The sequence below is a fragment of the Pelophylax lessonae genome, assembly GCF_965119305.1.
Source record: "Pelophylax lessonae genome assembly, chromosome: 8".
Taxonomy (NCBI): Eukaryota; Metazoa; Chordata; class Amphibia; order Anura; family Ranidae; genus Pelophylax; species Pelophylax lessonae.
In genome coordinates, this window is record NC_138775.1 from 203,891,890 (window position 1) to 203,917,213 (window position 25,324).

At 41.2% G+C, this 25,324-nt stretch overlaps 1 protein-coding gene across 2 annotated transcripts in view; it reads left to right on the forward strand.

Moving 5' to 3' along the window:
* The window catches only part of LOC309562281 (uncharacterized protein), a 634,986-nt gene that overhangs the window by 509,825 nt on the left and 99,837 nt on the right, over window positions 1–25,324 (forward strand). For both annotated transcript variants that reach the window (XM_082266404.1, XM_082266405.1), the window contains exon 4: window positions 16,668–16,870. In XM_082266404.1, the coding sequence (XP_082122530.1) occupies window positions 16,668–16,870 (203 nt within the window). The remainder of the gene's footprint in view (window positions 1–16,667; window positions 16,871–25,324) is intronic.

The following is a 25,324-nucleotide window of genomic DNA, read 5'->3' on the forward strand; positions in this document are numbered from 1 at the left end:
GCATGCCCAGAAGCTGTGCAGGGATGACGCTGCAGCCCCGGAAGTGACGGCGAGGCCGGCGCAGTGCATCGTGCTTCAGCTGCCCACACCCGAGATGGCAGCGCTGGAGAAGAAATTTTCAAAGTAAGTATTTCTTCTAAAAGTTAAGTGAGAACCGGGACAGATCAGAGGCTATCCATTGTGGAATGTACTAGCCCTGACTGTCCCGGGGGTATTTTCATTTTCAGTTTTTTTTGGTGGCCGGAACTCCGCTTTAAAGTTTGCAGGTCTCCAGGAATAATCACATTACATTTGTACTCCGCATTCGATGAACCAACCCCCGTGACTATCCTACCTATCTTTTTCTTCTTTCTTATTTTGTGTTTTTCGATTTGCCCCATCTTTTCTTTTTTTTTTATCTATATTCATTTTCTACATATAACTACTTCTTCCACTTCTGTAATTTAGTCATATACAGGCCTTTTACGCATCTTGAATCAACTACATGGGAATTATGAAATGGCATCTAGTTTTAGAGAAATATTTTTCATGTGTTGGCTATCCTGGAGTGCTATGACTGATGAATCTCTTTTTTCTCTAAAAACAGTATTACAATTACAAATTACATATCACACTGTAGAAGAAAGTTTTGTGTAGAATAAATAACTGCTGACCAACCATAAAATACTATGCAAATATGATCATACATATTCAACTTGGATTGGCCATTCTTCAACATGTAGGACCATCAATGCAAAAACCAAAATCTAGAAAATGCTTCTTTTGTAGCATTTTTTTTTTTTGTTTTGTTTTTTTTGTTTTTTTTTTAATTACATGTTACAAGCATTACATTGAATTTTAAGTTGGCCTCCAAGAGTTTTTGTTTTACCTACATCTGAAAACTGAAGTATTTTTTTTTTTTCTTTAATCACTGAATGGCATCTTTACCCAGTAGTTAATATCTAGCACGATAGGCTGTGATATATGGTCCTAGGGAGAGATATTTATAGTCAATTGAAGAGAATCGCTATCTTTTTCTTCTATCAGCTCTTTAGCTTCTGCGGAGGAGTCAGTGCTTCTCCCCATCTCCATGTTTGGTAATAAGATATCATTAAGGTAAAATAAATTGAACTACTCAAGGAGTAAAAAGGAGGTGAAAGTGCAAATACTGGTTTGGATAAAAGTTTAATTCTTCAGTTCCAAGTGACACAGCTTTGTTCTCCAAAGCTAGCTGAGCTCCGACAGGAGTGGCCATATAATGAAGATGGATGCATCTAGTTATCAGCAAGCAATTTACTAAGGTTTGATGTAACCTTAATCATTGCAGATTGCTCAATGGCACCTGCCACATGGAAACTAATTAATGAATAGCTGTCCCCAAATTAACAGAGAGCATTTGTAGATGAATTGTGGCCACTCATTAAATGATGTTTCCACGTCACGTTGTAGCTATTTGCTTTTACTGCTCTGAGCTAGCTTATAAGACTGGAAAGTTTCACACAGCTACTGAAGTTAAATGGCCTCAATCATTCATAATTTAACAATGCTAAAATCCTGGTTTAAAAGAAAAAAAATTCCAGAAAGCCATCTAGTCATGTTACATCTGCCTGCTGAAGGGGCAGGGAATGTATGGATTCATACACATGAGTGGGTAACTACTGTGCCTGTAAGGAAATGGCCAGTGAGGGTTACCTTTACCTAGACATGTCAATCTGAAAGAGGGCTGATGGAATGAAAGAGCCTTCTTTAGTGATACACATAGTGAAAAAAAAAATCCCAATAAAGTGTACATGCTTTTTAACTAGGCCAGCCCTTTAGCTGACTTTTCAGCAGTCTAACCAGTATAAGCCCTTATTGGGTCACTGTCAGTGTTATAATAATAATGTAATAGATCCCACTAGATATAGCCTACAATCCACAAAATAAACGTAGATACACGGTGGCGCAAGCAAGTAGCATAATACTAAAAGGTAGTCCATGGGGTAGCCATGTAGGCTATCCTAAAAGTCTTTTGTTGTGGGGCAAGGAACAGTCCATGCACTCAGGGTCAGCCTGGTGGGGAGCGGAAGCAGTCTCCAAACATGCAAAATACAAAGAGAGAAAAACATGCGCCTCTCAGAGTAAAGACTGTAGCATTTAATGAGCAAGGTACATTAAAAACTTACATCAAAGTAAGTAAATGTAGATGAGGTGGGTCCTTCCGGCATCCATGTATGGTATGGGGCCACCGCTGATGGTCAGTAGTCCTCTCTGTCCTTCCGGTTCCTGTCCCGCAGGAAGTGGAGTGGTTTCACTAGGGTGGGACTGAGGCTGAGAGCGCAGGGTGGAACGCAGGGTGAGCCGCACTTCCCGTCCAAGGGTCTTCTGGCGTGATGACGCGTTTCCAAGCATGCGCACTGCGGTGGAATACCAGCGCGCGCTCCTTTTTCAAGTCAGGTCATCACGCCTATCACAGCACCATTATCAACATCAAAGACAAAGTGATGCTAAACAGACATTTTACAGTTGTCACCAAGGAAGTGAGCATAAATATTCAAAGAGGACACCTGTGTTGATGAGAACCACTTTTTAAAAGAAGGGAAAAGTCCCCGTGGTGTTAAGTCCCAATTATACTTTTGAATTGGGCTGTTGGCGATTACATGTGGGTGACTCGGTGAGTCCCAGTGATTAGCTGTGGGTGGTAGCCTCACCAAAAGCAATGGGAGGCTGAGAGCTCCCGCAGCTAATTACAGCCACTCATGGAGTACTTACCTATAAATGATCAGCCCTGGAGGCAGATTGTCTGCCTCCAGGTCCGATCATTTGCAGCTAATCACTGCTTGAGCGATTTACATATGAGTGGTCTTGAAAAAACAGGGAGTGACTCTAGATAAGCCTGGTGTGTTGGAAACCGCTATTTGGTAGTAATGAATAAATATAGCACTCACATTTGGAGGAGAAAATATTGACTTCTCATCTGTGGAAGTCTTAACAGCTCTAGCCGAGATCGGCTGGCAAGGAGCTGGTGTTATGCAGAGATTGGCCAGGAAGCTGCTGGGTGGTGGGAAGGAAGCGCTGGAGAATGGAGAAGCCAGCGGCATGATGTGCATCTGCGTCTGGGTGTCCTTGGCTTGCTTTATACTCTATAAAATGCAGAGTTCGGCCAGGAAGTGGCTGGGCAGAAACAGACGAGAGCTCTGTGGCTGGGGAAGCTGAACCACATGGCACGCTGTAGAGCTGCAGCTTCTCTGTGTTCTCGTCTGGCTTGACAATCATCTCTGGGATGAGGTTATGACGTAGCCCTGTAAGGAAGCATGTTTACATAATTTGGGGGTCCACCCCTTTGTCAACCCATAGGGAATAGCTCTTTTTGAAAGATAAAAAGTGGATTTTATATACAACCATATAGATCAGACCAAAAATGAGGGACAAATAGGGAGGAAAGAGAGACTTTGTTCCGAATGAGGGACAACCCCTCAAAATCAGTGACAGTTGGGAACTATGGTCCTGACTAGATGCAGGAGCTATAGGCCTCCCATAGGTTTCAATAGGGCTTCCCCCTGAAGCTAATCAATGGAACCCACCGCTGGGTCTCCTGCATGTAATCACTAATGGCGCTGATCACAAATATGACTAGGGCCTTGAAGTGTCAGTAATAATTAGTTTTATAATTTTCAAAATAATAGTAACCTCACAAATATTAGTGTATAATAAAAGAGAAGACAATACATCTGTTAATGCATGAGTAGATTTTGATTTTTTTTGTATGTTTGCAACAGCATTAAACATCTGTCCACATTCATTCAAGGCATAGTCATTTCAGTGTAACATACATATCCTTCATCTTACTAAAACAATATCTTGGATGAGTATTAACAGGTAAAAGTCAGGGGAAACCATACACACTGTTGTAATCATATTCTCTTTCAATGACAATATGGCTTAACTCAATCATTTCTATTTTTTAATAAAGGAAGAAGTGCAAAAAGATGAAATTCTCTGTTTTTATTGCTGCTTATATTACTGCAGCAATCCTCCAAGAGTAGGTGAGACTTTCTCCATCAAGTCACTAAAACAGGAATATGAGGTACTGATTGGAGAAAGGAGGAAAATTAGGTGACATCTAAGGAGAAATTTCACCCTCCTTTTCTGTCGTGGTGTTTGCTGTTTTTGGAAAAGGAAACCAGAAACCGGAATTGTGGAAAAATCCTTCCAACAGGAGAGAGCACAAAAAAAATCTGTTGGCAGTTTTACCATTTCCCCACTATCTCCAAAACAAATAAAACATTTCTAGAGTTCTATTTTACCAAACTGAATTCACAATTTCATTTCAAGCATAAGTTATGTTTTTTTGACTACTGGTATGCATGCTCCTCATTTATATATAATTAAAGTGAGTTATTCCTGCCATTTAATAAGAATGACCCTAGGAGGTTACAAAGCAAAGCAATAGAAGTGAAAAATAAGTGCAACAGTATAATTGAAGAAAACATATCATTAACCACTTAAGCCCCGGAAGATTTTACCCCCTTCCTGACCAGGGCCTATTTTGCGATTCGGCATTGCGTGACTTTAACGGACAATTGCACGGTCGTGCGATGCTGTACCTAAACGAATTTGACGTCCTTTTTTTCCCACAAACAGAGCTTTCTTTTGGTGGTATTTGATCACCTATGTGATTTTTTTGATCATGCGCTATAAACAAAAAAAGAGTGTCAATTTTGCAAAAATAGCAATATTTTTCACATTTTTTTATATGAAATTCCCCCCATAAAAATGTAAAAATCAAAATTTTTTAACATTTTCGGCCAATTTGTTTTATGCTACCTATGTTTGGTAAAAAAAATCGCAAAGAGCGTATTTTGATTGGTTTGCGCAAAAGTTATCGCGTTTACTAACAAAGGGAAAGATTTTTGTAATTTTTGTTGTTTTTTTTTTTTAACGCGTAATGGCGGCGATCTGCGTTTTTTTTTTTTTGCGGTACTGCGACATTGCGGCGGACAGATCGGACCCTTGACTGACATTTTTGACACTTTTGGAGTTACCAGCGACATTTCTACAGTAATCAGTGCTATACATATGCACTGTTACTGTAAAATTACACTGGCAGGGAAGGAGTTAACTTTTTTTGAGAGGGAGGGGTGGTGTGTGTCCCTAGAGGCGTGATTCTAACTGTGATTGGCTGTGGCTTGAGCTGTAGAAACAGTGATCAACGGTCCTACATAGTAGAACCGTATGATCACTGTTTCTACACAGGGGAGAATGACAGGCGGCTTGTTTACACTAGCCGCCTGCCTTTCTCCCTCTGCAGCGACGATCGCCGAGTGACGGCGGATCCGTGACCACGCAGGAGTGGGAGCGCGCCTGCGGGGGCGCACGCTCGCTCCCTAGACCCTCACAGGCTAGCGACGTAGATCTACGTCACTCTGCCTGTGAGGTGCTGACTGACGACGTCATAGTAGTGCGGCAGCCAGCAAGTGGTTAAACATTTTCTAATATAACTGCTTAAAGAGAATTTAGGAATATTTCTGAACAGATGGGTTGCTCCGGCTATTTTGACTGGGTGTTAATATGATTTTGGATGGTGGTTGCTCAGAAAGCATTGGAGGAAATATGTATAAATGAACATTTTCAGTTTCTGCTATGTCTGCCCCCAGGACTCTTGTGCGCACTCTTCCTGGCTTTATCAAGTAAATAGTGATACTGGCACCATCTGCAAAACTTTGGAAATACTGCCCATCCGTACATTTTTCAGTTTTTATTGAAACATGTTATGCTGCTCTGTAGGTGACCTGGCATTTAATACTTATTGCAATATTTTGGTCATGTCACACTAAAAACAAGTTACACTTTTGCCGGATGTAATACAACTAACTAGCCAATGAGGTCATGAGGGTCAACCAGCAATAACTGGCAAAGAAGTTAGAGATAAAAAAGACTCCTATTGTAAAGTATGCTTCAAAAACACAAGTCCCTCATTCAGGAAGAAAAGAGAAAAAAAAGTGTTTTCATCATTCCTGTTGTTGCTTAAATAATTGCTGATTCCCTATTGTCTTTCTTTCTATAGTTGTGTGAGTCTGTTCTCCAACCAGACTAAATCCCCAGTCATTGGGTCCCTGAGGAAGTCTACATTTCACTTAATTGTAACTGGTAGCAAAATTGTAGCTTTCCTGTCTAATTAAATTCATGTGAAAGAGACATTCATTTTCGTGTCATGCATCAAAACAAAAGGCTAGCATGTTCTTTGGATGTTGAAGTGCTTTCTATCAAGTCAAGGCTGTGCCGAGCTGGCAATAAAGTGAGTAAATGAGCCATATTATAAAGCCAGTGCTTAGGAATGGGTAGTCATTCATTCCATTTGTGTGCGTTATTGATGGAAATTAAGCACAATGTCACAATCGAGGCTCAAATTAAAAGATTCTGCTCATAAACCACAATTGGTCAATAACATTACCTTGCAAACCTGATTTGAGAATTTTAAATATTTTCAGGACAGATATTTTAGAAAACTAGAAAATGATTCAGGAGCAAATTTAGTTTCATAATTATGTTCAAGTGAGTACTTTAGTAGAGAACTACTAGCTGGCAACTTTGAGAGTATTTTTTCAGGTCTGCTTCACATGTTCATGTAAATGAGATAAAATGCAGTCACTGGAAGTAATGGAGGCTTAAACACGTTTGTGGTATCTGTTCTTAATAGATAGCCATTGATCTGGACTACACAAATACAGGATCTTACCCAAGTATGGAGGGTTCATAGTATAACTATAGGCTACAAGTGACATATACTGTATATGATTGTCACTAGCATTAACTTAGAAGTGTGCTTTTCTGAGTCCTCATGTAACATCATTTTATTGCCTGGTGATCCTGCCAGTAGATCCATTATCTTTTCATTAACCATAACAAGCCAAGCTGTCCAGCAAAAGGAGCAGTTCTACTTCGGCTGGCCAAACATTATTCAATTTTCTTGTACAATTTTCCTTCAGATTTACCAAAAACATTTTATATCAGGTTAAACCTAAACACTTTCAATTTGTATGCTATCAGGCAGGCTCTTGCACTACATAGTTGAAGGTATATCTAAAGGAAATTGAAAAAGTAAATTGTATAATGAATGGACAGCTAAATGCAGGGTAGCTGTCAGTCATCTAGCCGAGGGTTACAGGAACACCATACAGTAGAATTGGGAGCTGGTGGTCACCAGGCCCCAGCGAGAGCCGAAATGTTCAGGATCATTATGTATTTGTGAACCATTTAATCACACCAATATAAAAAAATGAAAGTTTTCAACTGCATTTGCAAAGCAAACATCAAGCTATTTACACAGCTTATGTACTGGGGGGAAGATGGGGATAGAGTGCTGAGGAGGCTGTAAGTGGTCCTTCAGGGTGCCCCTTAGTCTAGGAGGGGCCTGGGGCTCGGGTGTTGGAAGATTACTTCTAAAACACACAGAGGAAACCCTTCCTGGAGGCATGGGAGCAAGAGTGAGGATAGCTGGAGCAGATGGAAAACAGGAAAGTGTAGCCGCTCAGGTGTATGTCTGAAAACCTGGTGCAGGTCGGAGCCGTAATCCGGAAGCATGCAAAAGTATGAGAGGATTGACCGCACTCTGGTAGAAATATTTCTTGAAATCAAAGATGTTTCCTTTATTGTTCCAATAAAATCAAGTGACAGACAGTGTACAAGCAGACAAAGGTTGACGCGTTTCACGACATTACCAGTCGCTTACTCATAACCACACTGCTGGAGCAGGTCAGCACATCTGGGAGATCCCCTGAGAGTCAGTCGGGTGGGCTGGTAAGTGTCAATCTGGAAGACAGTCAGGAGAAGTTGGCCTGGAGGGATAGTGAAAGGGGCAGCTGAAGCCAGCCGGCTGCCAGTGCCTGAGGAGGTGGTGCTGGGATTAGTAGCCACAGGTGGAATGTAAGTTGGACACTGAACTTTGCTACACCACCCTGTAAATGGGCTATTGCTTCAATGTGACTGAGTGATTGTCAAACATTCAGTTTATCAGCTGGGTTCTGCAAGCAAGTGTGTGCTGGGGGAGACGAGGAGCTGTATATAGAGACTGAATAAAGAGACTGTATATAGAAAGAGTTGTCCCTGAAGTTTGTTCTGAAGTCCCTGAAGTTTGTTCTGAAGTCCAGTGGGCATCAAATCTCCCATCCCTATTCAAGTTGTCACGGATTGTTCTCTGACTCTGGAGTGCATGTGCAAATTGGGTGTGCCTGGCTGTGCAGAGTGGGGGATCCCAGTATACTTGTGGCTCCCTAGGGGGTGTGCTACATTTGCAACAGTGCTGAGGATGTTTGAAAGGAGTACTGAGGCAGGGTGCTGTGGTGATTCCAGCAGATTGTGCCCAACATCCTGCCAATCCCTCCCACCAGTCATGATCTGCCTGCATTGCACAGAGAAGCACAATGAACCAATGATGACATAACTGGGTATATAATGAAGTATATAATGAAAATGAAAAGATTTTTAAAAGATTATTTAACATGTTGATGGGTAAAAGAAAAAAAGGCAAAATACAAGTAAATTCAACTTAACCCTAAGCAGTAAGAGAGGTCCCTACTGTGAAGAAAAAGGCTAAAAACCCTTTTTTATTTTGGGTACTGGGAATGATTAGTTTAGGGTTAGAACAGCTGTCATCTCTTTATTAGTCTGTCTTCATTTGGGCTTATATTCCTACCTCCTGTATATTACATAGGCATTAAGAGGAACAGGTAGTGAGAAAAAAATCCCCCAATAGGATGACGTATTTTCTAAGACTGTGAGAATGTCTTAGATCTTTTATCAGGATTTTCTTGTGGTCTGCTTCAATTAGGGAAACGTTCTTTATTTCCAAGTAACATGTGCAAGACCGACACGGGAACTAATATAAACTAATATAAAACCTCAATAACCGGAATATAACCTGACAAAAGTTTTATCCCCTCCTTAAAAAAAAAAAAAAGTATTGAGTTTTCAAACATACGTTTACATACTGTAAAAGGGTAGTTGGGAGCGACCTGCATCTGTTTGGGTGGACTTCCATGGTGCACTGCTGACAAGACTTCTGATTCAATGATACTCTGGCATATAAAACTTGGTGGTTTGGGCAGGGGTCATAGAATGAGAGCACATGATATGCAAGATGGTTTGTTATCTGGGTGCTTGTTTGAGCCTTCATGAAGACTTCTCATTTACAAAGATTGTATTTGCAGTTGAGTGTTGGGCTCTAAAACTTTGCATTTTTATTTCAAGTACCAGGGTGTGAATTTCCAAATTTCTAGTTTGTGCACCAGATCTCCCTGCAATTCAGGAAAAGCTATGAGGTGCAGCAAAAATGTGTGCTGAGAAATTCATGGGACTGTTCATTGATGAAGGTTACAGTATCTGAGCAATGTCAGGCTGTATCATGTACCTCGTAGCAGAGCCAGATTTGAGGCAGAAGGCCTCTTTTAAACCTCTGACTTGGGGCCCCTGGTAGTGTAAACAAGAGGCGCAGGAGTATAGTGTGTCATGAGTGCCTGTTCGTCTTGCAAGCAGCAAGGCAGGTGTCCAGGCTGGGCAGGTGAAGTTGTCAGAAAGCTCCAGTAGCAGTAAAGCTGCTAGGCAACTGGTAGGCAGCAGACTTAGGCTGGCTGGTGCAGCCAAGACGGATGCTGGTAACAGACTGTAGGTCAGCCGGAACAGCAGGGTGGTAGGCAGGTACCAGTGACGGCAGGCAGGCCAGGTCATACACAGACTGGATGGATCAGGTACAGGGCAAAGGCAGAAGCGTGGTCAGGAAACAAGCCAGGTCCGAAACTGATCAGTGAAGCAGGCGCCAATGGAGCAGACAGAAGCAGAGGTTAGGAGACGAGCCAAGGTCAAAGCAGGCGGAATCCAGAGAGGAGTCAAGGCAAGCTGGGTCAGCAATTGGAATCAGGATACAGAGTCACAGGAACATGGGATACACAGGAGTATGAAGACAAAGCAGAACTGATCCTGAGCACTGGCCCAGTTTAAATAGCCCGTCTAGGGCCAACACCTGTCACAAGTGTGAGGGTGCCCAATCGGGCATGCACATTTGCAAGTGCCCAATTCCTGTGAGGAAGAAAGGGAACATGTTAGAGGAAGTAGCAGAAGGTGCAATGGACGGTTTGGGTGTAGTAGCAGAGCAATGAGTATATAAAAATGGAGTAAAACTGTAACTCTCCACCCATGAAGACGTCTGGCTGGCGAAACACGTTGGGTGGGACTTTACAGTGATGTAATTTCCAGCCTGTAGGACACATGCTGCATTTCCAGGTCTCATTGTGGTTTTTACATGATTGTAACATGCAATGGAGATGTTTTTATACTGAATAATGTTAACAAAACAATATTGCACTATGTTGGCTCCCCCTCCTGTTCTCCTGCAAGGTATCCGAGATATACAGATCTGAATAGTTTTTTTTTTTTTTTTTTAAAGCCCGTAGCGTGTGAAACACACTCAAAAGACTTCACCCGGTGCATAAAAAAGTGCACACACACAAACGTGGAGAACACAAAAAGTGCACAGGGTGTGCGAACAAATGGTCTTCCCTCCGAAGAGGTAGGACCCGAACCTCGATCCCCCGGGGCGCAAGACTCCTGACAGGGATTTGAGGTACTCATGGTCTGTCTGGCCGGAACCAGACTGACCCCGTTCTTCAGGGGGACTGCCGAAACAGCCCCCACCGAGTACTAAGTGGGGCTCCCCCGAAGGGAGACCCCATGAGAGAGGGCGGACCAAGCCAAAAGGCCATATCCACCCCCTCCCAAGACTCAAGGTAGGGCCCGAGGACCCACACCCTACAAGTCGTGCCAAGTGAAAAAAGGTGATAGAAAAGTGACAAACCACAAAGAAAAGGCACACACAAACAAAAAGGTGGGGGAGGGGAAGTGGAGAAGTGAATTAGTGCCTAAGTGAAAAACAAAGGCAGGTCTTCCGGCCGGAATAAAAATTCCTCTGGTCGAAGCCAAAAGGCCTTGCCCAAGAGGCAGGTGCTTAAAAAAGTGTGCGTAGGTGCAGTGACCATGGTGCCGAAAAACTCAAGGCGAGCTGCCCCTCACCAGTGAGAATTAAGGCACCCCTGGGCTGCCACCCCAGGGGCACATACACTACGGGCTTTTTCTACCCCGGCCCAAAGGCCAGACCCAGTGTAGCCCTATCCTACCAGGAGGCATCAGAACTTTGGACAGCTTAGGGAGAACCTGCCTTCAACTGGGGACAAGCCTTTTGCAAGGCCAGATTCAACCCAGGAGGAAAGGCTCCCCCACCGCCACCGCCGTTCCTTACCAATCACATCCAGGAGCGGTACTAACTGGCCACGGAACCAATCCAGTTTTCTCGCTCCCTTCAAACTGGTAGGGGCGGACCCATTCAAATCAGAAGGCAACAGACCCGTCCGGCTTTCTCTGACAGTGCCTACTTCCCGGTCCTCCAGTTACGTCCAGAGCGCCCCGGTTCATTTCAGCCCCTGCCGATACTAACCCTCAGGGTCCATACCAACTGATAAGAACAGATACTACACTTGATCTTAGCCAAAAGGCCGAGAAGCGATCTGAATAGTACAGTACAATAAAACACTGGGAGAGCAAATCAGTGGAGAGGAGAAGCTGATCATCCCTGCCAAGACCCGGGAGAGCAATATCCACAAGCTCATGGAGACTTTGTAGCTGTGTAGCACAAAGTCAATGACATCTGGTTAATTTTAGGTTAAGGTTAAAAAGGGGACAGTGCTGTGGGTAAATAATAAAGGGAACATGTATCAGCCTGTGAACAGATGTTCGCCCAGAGGAGCCATCGCCTATATTGGCATGCCCTTCCTTACAGGCTGCCATCCCCTTATCTGCACACTTAATGGGCTCAATTCACAAAACGTTATACATATAGATAACGTTTTAAGATCAATGGTAAAATAGCTCTAAGATAGTTAATTTTTCTAATCATTAGATGGTCAAATTGATGTTTTTGACTGCTGTGATAGAAAATAGTTGAAGGAGCAGGATGGAAACTCTTGATCTTTCTAAAAGTGTATGTGGTTTTTGAACAGATTTCTAACCGTATATGTGTTTTTTGTTCAGTACCATTCATTCGATAATCAAATGTGAAGAGCAAACAAAATGTTTCAAACCACATATGAATTTTCTGAGGATTTTCTTATGAATGTTCCTAAGAATTTTCATTTGAAATTCTATCCATCTATGCTTTTGGTTGTAAAGATGGGTGTGGACCTGACTTAGCTATATGGGTACAAATCCAACACTTGGAAAAGTGAAATACTGTCAGAAATGCCTTTTTTTTTTTTTTTTTATAAAGAGGTTTACTACAGGTTTTTTAATCTTAGTAATGTCATCAATGCAGAGAGATTAGTATAGTAATGCTGCTGTTGCCCTTGTATTTTTCATTGGCTATGTTTTGTAGGGCTATTTTTTATTTTTTAGAAACCCAGTGAGCAATGACCAGCCATTGAGTCCAAGTGCCTTGACTCTTAAATTACATAGCCGTAAAGGGGATATTCCCACAGCTTAGTATCAATGTTGTACTGATGGTGCTCCTATGTACAATTTAAATTGACCGCATGACTGAACATAACATTGCTGGTTCTAAAGCAATTTAATAAACTTGCCACATTATCAACTGTTCATGACCAGTCTTTAGAGGTAATGAGTGCTTCATCAAGAACAAACTTCCTTGGCTCACTATAATAGTGGAGTTTTTCTTCAAATTCAATTTCTACTAACTGCACTGAATGAACTGCAGCTTTATGATTTTGCTCAATAACATGACATTTTGAAGTTTTACTGCCAGTGAAGCATATTAATTAAAAAAAGAGAAAAAAAGTGCATAGCGACCATATTACGGCTGTCCTTTTCTTTAACTGAGAAAACTAAAACCATTACTAATGGCAACCCATACTTTTCTCCTTTTTGTTTTATCCTCTTTTGCATGATCCACAAAGGACATGTCTAAAGAGATGTGCTTGTTTGGTGAATACATACCTATTGATGTTCTGTACAAACTTTGAAAACTCAGCTGGAAAAAAGATCACGAAATGATTTCACGTTGCAGCATATTCAGCTGTTAAATATGTTACAGAGCAGTGATGGCGAACCTTGGCATTCCACATGCTTTGGAACTTCATTACCCTTGATGCTTAACTACACTGCAGAGTGCATGAGCATCATGGGAAATGCAGGTCCAAAACATCTGGGGTGCCAAGGTTCGCCATCACTGTTATAGAGCCTCTCAAGGTCATTTGCCACAGGTATGTACAGTATGAGGACCAATTTGTTCTTTTACATTTTTTATTTTTTTTTATGTGAAAATGCACTGTTTCATACAATTATTGCAAAATAAAGAGCAGTATGTTCCCTTTGCAGACAACCCAGTGTTTTATAATAAAAAGATAAGAATGGTAAAGTGGATCTACACTCTCTCAATCAGCATGGACTATTTCTAATCCTTATGCTGCTAGCATTAGTAAATGGATAGGAAAGTATTTCAAATGTACTTGTTTTTAACTTTTTTGTATTTTTTCATGGCATTTTGCCTAGGCAAATGCCATACACCCCAGGATTCTCAGATGTAGTGTAGTTCCGCTTTAATTACATTAAGATTCCACAATGACCTCATCAAAGCTCAACAGATTGACCACATTTAGTGAAAACCATGTCTAGTATGTCATGTCTCACCCACTTGAGGGGTCTACAATCTGGACAACTTTGCCAAAATTTGGCAGATAATGGACAATTTGGACAGTTTTGTCTGATTGAAGAGTAGGATTTTGCTTTTGTATGCCTTTCTTTTCTGATGGTAAAAACAGTTTTTTTTTAAAGCAAACGGTAATTGTGTTCAATACAGGGATTTGTAGATTAACCACCAAAGACCTCTCAGTGCATCTTTCTGCTATTGCATTAACCACTTAAGCCCCGGAGGATTTTCCTGCTAAACGACCAGGGGGTATTTTGCGATTCGGCACTGCGTGAGTTTAACGGACAATTGCGCGGTCGTGCGACGCTGTACCTAAACGAATTTGACGTCCTTTTTTTCCCACAAACAGAGCTTTCTTTTGGTGGTATTTTTACTTTTTGTGCTATAAACAAAAAAAGAGCCTACATTTTGCAAAAATAACAATATTTTTCACATTTTTTTATATGAAATTCCCCAAAAAAAAATGTAAAAATCAAAATTCTTTAACATTTTCGGCCAATTTGTTTTATGCTACCTATGTTTGGTAAAAAAAATCGCAATTTTGCGGTACTGCGACATTGCGGCGGACAGATCGGACCCTTGACTGACATTTTTGACACTTTTGGGGTTACCAGTGACATTTCTACAGGAATCAGTGCTATACATATGCACTGTTACTGTAAAAATACACTGGTAGTGAAGGGGTTAACTTTATTTGGGAGGGAGGGGCTGTGTGTATCCCTAGGGGCGTGCTTTCTACTGTGATTGGCTGTGGCTTGAGCTGTAAGGACACTGATCAACGGATCTACATACTAGATCCGTGTGATCAGTGTCTTTACAGCGAGGAGAATGACAGGTGGCTTGTTTACACAAGCTGCCTGACATTCTCCCTCTCCCCCGCCGATCGCCGAGTGACCGGCGGACATCGGGTCCGCTGGTCACACGCGCGGGGGGTTCCGTGACCGCGCAGGAGCGCGCCTCCGCGGGCGCGCGCTCGCTCCCCAGAGCCTCACAGGCGAGCGACGTAGACCTACGTCACTCTGCCTGTGAGGGGCTGACTGCCGCAGTAAATATACTGTGAGCAGTCGGCAAGCGGTTAAAGTGATTGTAAATGATCACCTTGTAAAATAACTCATTCAGTTTAATTGTAAAGTTGTGATTGTAAATGATCACCTTGTAAAACAACTCATTCAGTTTAAAACATAAATGAAAGGCAAAACATTCATATAGATATAAAAAAAAAAAACACTATACATTTTTTGCTCTTTTTTTCTATTTGTAATCACATTCCCTCTGTTCTCAACTGCAGGAGAGCTGAGGGGAGGAGAAGCAACAGCACACCTAGCTTCCCAGTACAGGGCTGTGCAGGGAGATAGGGGGGGTGTCAGGAGAAGTCTGATCATTGGAGGAGAGCAGGCAGAGTTCCCAGCACAGCATAGCTAGAGAACTGACCATGATGTGCTGTTATTCTTAAGCCTCGTACACATGCAACGAATTTCCGCCGACCGGTCGTCCGTCTTTTGTCCAGAGTGGTGTCTGTTGGTTGGAATGTGCTCTAGACTGCACACAAATTTTCCCGCATGACAGAATTCTACTTCAGAAGTGATGTCATGTGTTGGATTGCTTTCTTTGTGTTCTTTCATCTCTGAGCATGCCTAGTCTTGCTCATAAGATTTTTTCCCCATCGAAATCTGTACTAATGTGACGAAAATCGGACGTGTTTTGACGGTCGACAAAAATTATATAGCCTGCACACCAGGATTTTTTCGGCCAAAAAGTCGGTTGTCGGAAGCACCATGCTAACAAGCCGAAAATCGGTCGTCGGACGAATTTTCCCGGCCGAATTTCTACTCGTGTGTACGGGGCTTTAGTGTGGTCAGTTTTTAATAGGAAAGCAGAGAGACTGATGGGAACACCAGGGATTTCACACAAAGGAAGCAATACAAAGAGAACAGAATACTTTTATATGCAAGCACATGGCAGGCACATGTCGAAATATGAAATGTTGGGGTAACAAACACTTTAAGCCCAATTCCAGTCAAAACGTATTTGTTTTGGATATTGTGTTGTGTGTAGAATATGTCAAGTTTTGTTGCTGTCTGCCACCTAATTGAAAAGATTTACCCAAATTTCCTGTACTGGTGATAAGTCATGAGAGGGACTAAAGACGGTGGGACATCTATTTTAGTAGAGTGGAATGGGAGACAGTTTTCGCCAGGTTCACTTTCCATTGTGCATTTTTATCCCACGGATCCAAGCTCTATCCATTTCTTGTCCTGGTGTTACAGGTAGAACAAGTGAAGGCAAATCTTCCTGATAGTCCTAGACCAGGATAGAAAAACAACAGAAGTTTTATACCTTCCCCGCTCCATAAAATATATAAAAAACTGTGTAAAAATTCACTTCCATTATCCAATCCTGTGCAGATTAAATAGGTAAACAGAAATATCACACGGTTGGATAACTGAGGTGAATATTTACACATTGTGAAAATTCTCAAAGCGTTTAGTAAATCAGCCTCAAGATATGAGAGAATTATTTTCCCTCAGTTGGTCATCTACTGGACTTTTATTGTGAGATGAACAGTAAAGCTCAACCATGGTGCATTAGGCCTAATGTTTATAAAGAAGGTCTCTTGGTCTTGGTATCTAACCAGATGCTTGTTTTCATTGTCTGATGTGCACTCACAAGTAGGGATAGTCTGCAAGACAATTTTAAATTGAACTGTATCCTCAGGTATTTAGGTATAATCCAATGACTCTCTTATGCCAATGTGAGTAGTAGGCTTTTAGGAGACAATCATTTGTCATTTGCTTTGTTCCTTGGACTGGTGGAGTGAAGCAGAGTTTCTGGTTGATACAAATTTGTTTTAAATATTAAATGCAGAAGACCAAAAATATTCAAACAATACCATTTTGTACTGTGGAAGCAAAAGTCAAATGTGGTTCTAGTACATGTGCGTGACAAAATCTGTGATTGATCAGAATTTCCTGACTAAAATAAGTACTTTTGTTTCTTTTAGTACCATCTACAAGAGGGAACAATATGGAAAGCTTTGCTCTGTCAGTGGAGAAGTTTACTCGCCTTCATTGTAACGTTGGCATCAACCATCACTATTCCTTTCTTTATACACTACTTGAACACTCTGAGAGATCCACCTCCTAATGAGCTGTTTAAAGTTGTGGCAGTATGTTCTGGTGTTATTGCTGAAACCCTACTATTCAAGTAAGTATTGAACGAAAACTTTGATTAAGCCAGTATTTTATTTTTTTTTTGTCTTTTATGGTTCCCACGCATGGGAGTTTTCACATTGCTGATTATGCCCGCAAAAATAATCACACACGTTTCACACTTTGTAACCAATATGAATAATCCCAAATCTGGTTCAAAGATTCTGACGTAATGAGTGGCTGGAAATACATTCTTCAGCACTTGCAAAACTTACTGCTGTGTATATTTTAGAAGTTGATTATTCCTTAATTTTACAGAATATGTGCTTTAAAGAGTAACTCCACTTTTGTTAATTAAAAAAAAAAAAAAAGAAATCCCCACTGGGTGAACGATGTACATTGCAAACTTTGCTGCAGATTCCTATCTATTGTTGCTCTGAAGTAAAAGTTGGCTGTGTCAATGTGCACAGTGAATGAGAGTGACTTTTTCATTGTCGATCAGCTGATGCACTTGCAGCATTATAATGAAGAAAATTACAGTGTTTAAATCTCTTTGGATACGATTAGTCTTTTGGGTGTATCTCACCAAAAATTAAATGTTTGCTGCAGATGATGCCTAAAATTTTTCTTGTATCTTTGTGCAGACTTCTGGGGAAATCAGTGTGCCAATTACACAAGCAGGAAGTTACATTTCTGGGGGGCATATAGGGGGCATTCCATAGACCAAAGGTTCCTATAAGGTATATACTGTAGCTGGAATAGATGCATGCTTTTTCCAGTTTAGAGACTCATCAAGTAGCAACTACAAGGATGGGGATCCTGGGGACTGCACCTTTACATAGTTGGTCTGGCTGAAAAAATACACAAATCCAACTAGTTCAACCAATAGAAGGGAATGAAAATAAATATATATACAGTATATTTATTATCCAATGGCTTCCATTGCACACACATCAGAAATAAAAAATGGGCCAGGGTACACAGCATAAGCCTGCAGTGCACACTATCCAAAAGAGAGAGCAGCACTCACGGGTCCTGAAAGGTGAACACAATATGAAGGTTCCCATTCGATGTATCAATGAGGCACAAGCTCGTCCTGAGAAAGACAAGCTTGTATTGTTGAAACAAGGAAGTGGAACCTTCATAGTGTGTCCACCTTTCAGGACCCATGAGTGCCGCTCTTTTTTGGATTGTATGTGTGTGTGTGTGTGTGTGTGTGTGTGTGTGTATATGTATATATATATATATATACACACACCTATATATGTACATAGTGCTCAGCATAAATGAGTACACCCCTTTTAAAAAGATTTGAATCAATATCTCAAGGAACACAAGAACAATTTCCAAAATGTTTACCAAACTGAGTTTCATAGAACATTTGTTTAGCTTATTGCATGAAAGTAAGGTTAATAATATAACTTAGATTACAAATTGCAGTTTTACTGACATTAGTTGATGCAAAAATGAATATACCCTACAACAAAAACTACTACATCTAGTGCTGTGTATGACCTCCATGATTTTTAAGGACCGCACCAAGTCTTCTAGGCATGGAATGAACAAGTTGACGACATATTACAACATATCTATCTTTTCCATTCTTCAAGAATGACCTCTTTTAGAGCCTGGATGTTGGATAGAGAGTGATTCTCAACTTGTCTCTTCAGAATTCCCCATAGGTGTTCCATTTGGTTCAGATCAGGAGACATACTTAGCTACTGAATCACTTTCACACATTTCTTTAGAAATGCAACAGTGGCCTTAGATGTGTGTTTTGGATCATTGTCATGTTGGAAAGTGCACGACGACCAAGGGCACGGAGTGATAGTAGCATCTTCTCTTTCAATACAGACCAGTACATTTGTGAATTCATGATGCCATCAATGAAATGTAGCTCCCTGACACCAGCAGGACTTATGCAGCTTTACAGAAGGACACTGCCACCCCCATGTTTCACTACAGGCACCATGCATTTTTCCCTTGCACTCCTCACCTTTGCGACACCAAATATTTTTGAAGCCATCTGTTAAAATTTTTTTTATCTTGGTCTCATCACTTCAGAGTACAGAGTCCCAGTAGTCGTTTTCTTTTTCAGCATGGGCCCTGGCACATTCTAGTTGGGCCTTTTTTATGCATTGGCTTTAGGAGAGCCTTCCTTCGTGGACGACACCCATGCATTCCATTCTTCTTCACTGTACGCCGTATTGTGTCACGGGAAACAATCACCCCAGTTTGGCTTTATACTTGGCTAACTGCAGTGAACTTGCATGGCTATTTTCTTTAACCCTTCTAATTAGAAGATGCTCCTGCTGAGGTGTTAACCACTGTGGACTGTCTGGATGTCTGTGAGACGGTTTACGTTCTATCTTTGTTACATTTTTATATCACTTTTGCTACAGTAATCTGACTGATAAGTAAAGCTTTGCTGATCTTCATGAAGCCTTCACCTTTCTGAAATTTTCTTTTTCAGGCCTTGGCATTTCTCTTCCATGTGGTGCCATTGCTGAAAGCATTAAATGGGAAAGGATTTTCTTTTACCGCCCCTTTCACACACTGAGTCCGTCAAGCGGACTCCGTTTTTCTCAGCGGGGATCGATCCACCAATCCCCCGCTGAGCAGAAGGATGACAGCTGTGTCTCTGCGCTGTGTGCAGAGACACAGCTGTCAGGTCCACATGCATCTCTATGGGGGAATCGGATGAGAACGGACCGTCTGTCCATAGGGTTTCCATCCATCCAGATTTGACGGATCGGATGTCAGCGGACATGTCTCCGCTGACATCCGATGCCGCATAGAGATGCATGGGGTGACCGTTCAGATCCGCCAAAAAAACTGACAGGCGGATCTGAATGGGTCCGTCTGTGTGAAAGGGGCCTGAGTAACACCCTTTTATAATCAACTGTCTGCTGGACACCTGTTTAATGATGAATTAGACTCACCTGTAGTTGAATTTTTGTTAGGATTTTGTTGTCTAAAATTTAGCTTTGCTCCTAAGACTTTCATTGGGGTGTATTAATTTATTTTTGCAACATAGTCTTGAATTAATTTGTTAGGAAAAATGCTTTTTTTGTGTGTGCAAATTAACAAATCTTAGTTGCAATCAATGGCTCGCACTTGTGGGAGTGTTTTATAGTATAGTGTCCCATAGAAAATGTTGATTATGAAAGGAGAGTAAAGGTTTTCTGATAAATCTGTTGGCCTTTATGCACTGTGTGTGTGTGTGTGTGTGTGTGTGTGTGTGTGTGTGTGTGTATATATAATATACAAAATGCTGTATATACAGTTCTATACCCACAGTTGATCCAGAGGAAGGCAACAAAAACCACAGTAAAGCATGATCAAATTTGCTCCAGCAGGGGAAAAAAATCTCTTCCTGATCCCCCAAGAGGCAATCGGATATTCGCTGGATCAACTTTACTGATAAATATTAGTATCCAGTTATATTATGTGTATCTAGGAAATAATCCAGGCCTTTCTTAAAACAATCTACTGAGCTGACCAGAACCAGCTCTTGAGGGAGTTTAGTCCACATTTTCACAGCTCTTACTGTAAAGAAGCCTTTTCCCCCATATGTAAAGAGTGTCCCCTTGTCCTCTGTTATGACCTTAAAGTGAATAACTCAACACCAAGTTCACTTTATGGACCACATATGTATTTACACATCTTGATCATATCCTCCCTCAATCTCCACTTCTCAACAGCAAACACATTCAGTTCAGCTAAATGTTTCTCATACCTGAGCTCCTCCATGCCTCTTATTAGTTTGGTTGGTCTTCTCTGCACTTTCTTCAGTTCCTCAATATCCTTTTTTGAACTGATGCCCTAAACTGAACTGCATATTCCAGATAAGGTCTTACTAATGATTTGTACAGGAGCAAAATGATATCTCTCTGCAGTCCATGCCTCTCCTAATACAAGAAAGGTCACCCTCACTTTGGAAACTGCAGCTTGGCATTACATGCTATTATTAAGCTTCTGATCTGCCAGAACACCCTGAACCTTCTCCACCATTGACTCCCCCAGCTGTTCTCCTTCTAGTTTGTATGATACATGCTTGTTTCTAGCCCTCACGTGCATAACTTTACATTTATCAACATTAAACCTCATTTGCCACAAAGTTGCCCAATGAAACAGTACATTGAGGTCAGCTTGTAAGTTGGAGACATCCTGAAAGGATGTTATTCCATTGCATAGCTTGGTGTCATCAGCAAACACCGAATACCCTGAAAAACATCCTATCATGATATATCCCGTTTTATACCAAAGTACTACAGAGTTAATGCATGGTGTCTAGCATCTGTTATCTGGGTCAACGGTAGTCCACTACGGTAGTTTGTTTTCTTTTCGCTCTCTTTTTTTTATTCCTTTTAAAGGGAGTAAAAGTTTAGAATGATACCGTATTATGATTGCATGGCATCAAACTGTACATGTCCTTGCACGTTAAGCGTGTTTGTGCCATTAAGCAGAGTAAATGTACTGTATTTTTCTCCACATTGTTCATTGATTTCACGGAGGGGAAAAAAGGCAAATGTTTCAGCACTTTTTTTCTGTTTCTTTCATTATGAGGAAGAAATTAAACATCCCTCTAAGTTAGTACTTAAAATATCAAAGACATTGTTAAATGCCTTTGAGTCACCATACAAGTAATTCACTTGTGCAAAGCAGCTCCGTGGTAAATGAAACCGTACGAGGAAGGTTTCCAAAGCTGAATAAACACAAAATTAATTAGTCTGAAACTTCCTGATGGATCCATTTAATGAAAGCCTGTTATTGTGTCAAGCACTCAACACCATGAATTTGTTTTATTGTGTTCTGTGTTGCTTTCTTTATTGAACCAACATGAAGGTTACACATAACTGTTACTACGGAAGACCTTCAAACTGTCTCAAGATATGACACATCAACAAAGATGTTTATGAACAGATTTCACATGTCAAAAGTTGGTTGGGAAAATAAGTTTTTTGCAACATTGACACAGCATGCTGCTGTCACACTGCAGCCAGGGATTCTGGGAAATGATGTGTTGACAAGCACACCACAGTTAAAGTACCCTGAAGGAATTAACCTTTAACCAAATGAGTAGTCTGTCAATTTTGTCATCCAAGTCAGAGCTATGAGATTTCTATTTATGGGACATGTCCAGAAAGAGGAAGTTTCATTTAATTTGTATGATGCTTTGTTTAGCATGCGGTTGAGCAAATTACCATTGTCCTATAAAGCTTTCTTTGTTTAAACATAGCTGACATGCAAATCATTGGCTCCAGTAAACAAATGATACTTCAATATTAATTTGCTGTTCTTTCAACTACTTCTGCTTATGTTAGCTCTGTAGGATCTGTATTGCAGTTTAAAAATTTGACTTGTGTTTTTTTTTTGTTTTGTTTTTTTTGGGGTGGGGGGGGTGGGTTATATATTTTTATATATCTGAAAAGGGTTTGTTGAAGCAAATCTTTTCTATTCCCACATGTCTTTTAACTAATCAAACATTACAAGGAAAACATTTGTCACATTTGGAGATGAATTCAGCCCTGTGTTAAAGGCAGATGGTTCACCATACAGCACCATAGTAGAATGATTAGGTTCTCAGTCACTGTAGCCAATGTTTTTATAATGTCATTAGTTATCAATTAGCATTTTAACACAAGCTGCACTTGTACTTGATTGAATATATCAATGTTTCCCAAACTTTGTGCATTTGTGTACCATACTCCTGCAGCCTATGCAGAGCCTGAGCACCCATCTGTATTAGAACTTACCACATGGACTGCATGTACACTGCTGAGATTGCTTGGCTTTTGCCTGCTTATTTCTGCTTCGACTCATCCTCGTGGTCCTCACTGCTGGTTTTTGACTTACTGCTGTGTATATCATTGTGTGTATGTTATTTCTTCTATAAAAAAATGCAACATCTAATTTAGACATTAAAGAAGAGCTCCAGGCTCCCCTCCAAAAAAATTAGATCCGCAGCTACAATTACTGTAGCTGCTGACTTTTATTATTGGGGCATTTACCTGTCCAGGAATCCAGCGGTGTCTTCACCCAAGATGACAAATTCACAAAACAGTGAACAGACACCAAGGCCAGTGGTGGAAAGTGATTTGAGAATGATAACATGTATACCACAGATAAGTAGGTTTCTTATATGGTATAGCTAGTAACTACATCGACGAAGGGTAACCAGATGAGGATGCCTCGGTACCTTTACAGTCTATAGGATAAAAACGAACCATGTAGCTCTCAATGATCAAAGCCTAGCAAGTACGCTAAGCAAGCAGTATTTCAGGAATCGTGTAACAATTACCATGGAATACCTGAGACTGACCTATGTTCATATATACAGTAAAAATAAAGTTCAGGGGCCCTCTCAATGACAAAAAAAGTTTTAAATATATCTAAAAGGGGGGGAGGGAAACTATTGCATATGCCTCCTCGTGAGCAAGAGGGCAAGAAGGGCAGAAAACTATACCTAAAAAAAAAAGGGGGGTGGAAAAACTAAAACCCAAAAACGTGGCCAGAGAGCAATTAACGGACTGTCATCTGGAGGTAAATAATCAAAAAAAAAAAAAACAGAGGACAGAAAGGAACAAGAGGGAGAGTAAGCATAGGAAACCAAGGAAAAGAGTTACGAAGAAAAAAGTAAGCCCCACTCCAGGGAATCTAAGGCTCTGCAGAATTTCCTATAGGTCCAAAAAGCGGGAAGGTGGGCTCGTCGCTGGAAACTTGTCCAACCAGGGTTGCCAAATCTTAAGAAATGTGTCCCTAGTGTCTGCAAGTATCATTGTAAGCTTCTTGTTCGGCAACGTACCTTGTCAGATCATGCAACCTGGCATTCCAGGAAAGAGTGTGGGGTTGAGAATACCCCCTCTAAACCATATCAGGCCACATGCCTTCAACATAAAGGGATAGCTTACATAGTTAGTTAGTCAGGTTTAGAAAAGACTAATTCAAACAATAGAAAATTTAGTTCAACCAACAGAAAAATAAAAAAGATAGAAAACCTTCATATATGCAATCCTATACCCACAGTTGATCCAGAGGAAGGCAAAGAAAATCACCAAGAAAGCATTGTCTAATTTTCTCCAGCGGAGTAAAAAGAATCCTTCCTGATCCCATAGGAGGCAATCTGATATTCTCTGGTGTTTTTACCTTTAAATGTTAATCTCTAGTTCTATTTTGTGCATTTAGGAATACATCCAGTTCTTTTTTAAAACAATCTACTATGCTGGCCAGTACTTGTTTTGAGGTAGGCAATTCACATTTTTTTTAACAGCTCTTATTGTGAAGAAGCCTTTGCATATATAGACTTTAAATTTCCTCCATATGTAAATAGGGCCCCTTGTCCACTGTAATGACCTGAAAGTGAATAACTATGCACCAAGTTCACTAAAAGGACAACCTATGAATTTATACATAGTGATCATATCCCCTCATAATTACCTCTTCCCAAGAGAGTATAAATTCAGTTCAGCTATTCTTTCCCCATAGCTGAAGCTCCTCTATGCCTATTCTTTCCCCGTAGCTAAAGCTCCTCTATGCCTCCTATCAGTTTGGTTGTCCCGGGGAGGACCCTCCTTGACAAAGCGTTTTGTCCCAATGTTAATGAGGACAGGGAGCTTCTTTTCCACAATCCTGGTCTGGTGGGTTAAAGTGTGGAAGTCCCCTTTTTATATGAGGTCCCCCAGACACCCTCATTGAAAAGAGTAAGGGATGCATAGCACAACCGCTCATTCACAAACAAAATGTAAATTTTCACCATTTTAACCCTTCTATCCAAAACCGAGCTAAAAATACTTCCCCTTCCACCTGCCCTTTCCCCTGACTTCTCTGTTAAGATCGATGACACAACTATCAGTCGATCTCCACATGCCAGGGTGCTAGGTGTAATCATGGACTCTGAGCTCTATTTTCAGCCCCACATCCGATCGCTGTCCAAATATTACTGCCTAAACCTCCCCAACCTCTCCAAAACATGACCCTTCTTAACCAATGACACCACAAAGCTGCTTCTTCACTCCCCAAATATCTCGCCTCCACTACTGCAACTCCCTCCTCATTGGCTAACCTTTACATAGGCTATCCCCCCTTCAGTCCATCATGAATGCTGCTGCCAGACTCATTCATCTTGCCAACCATCCAGTGTCTGCTACCAATCCCTCCACTGACCTCCGCTCACACAACGAATACAGTTTAAAATACTAAAAACAACTTAAAAAGCCATTCACAACTCTACCCTTATCTACATCACCAACGTTATCTCAAAATACAGACCAAAATGTTCTCTGCGTTCCTCCCATGACCTCCTGCTCTCTAGCTCCCTCATCCCCTCCTCCCATACTTGCCTCCAGGACTTCTCCAGTGCCCCTCCCATCTTCTGGGTCTCCTTACTCCAATCTGTCCAACTATCTCCTACTATGTCCACTTTTAGGTCTCTGAAAACCGAATTGTTCAGCGCAGCGCCCACCTACGACTGAACTTTTATTTTCTCCATCAGCTCATCCCCCACAAT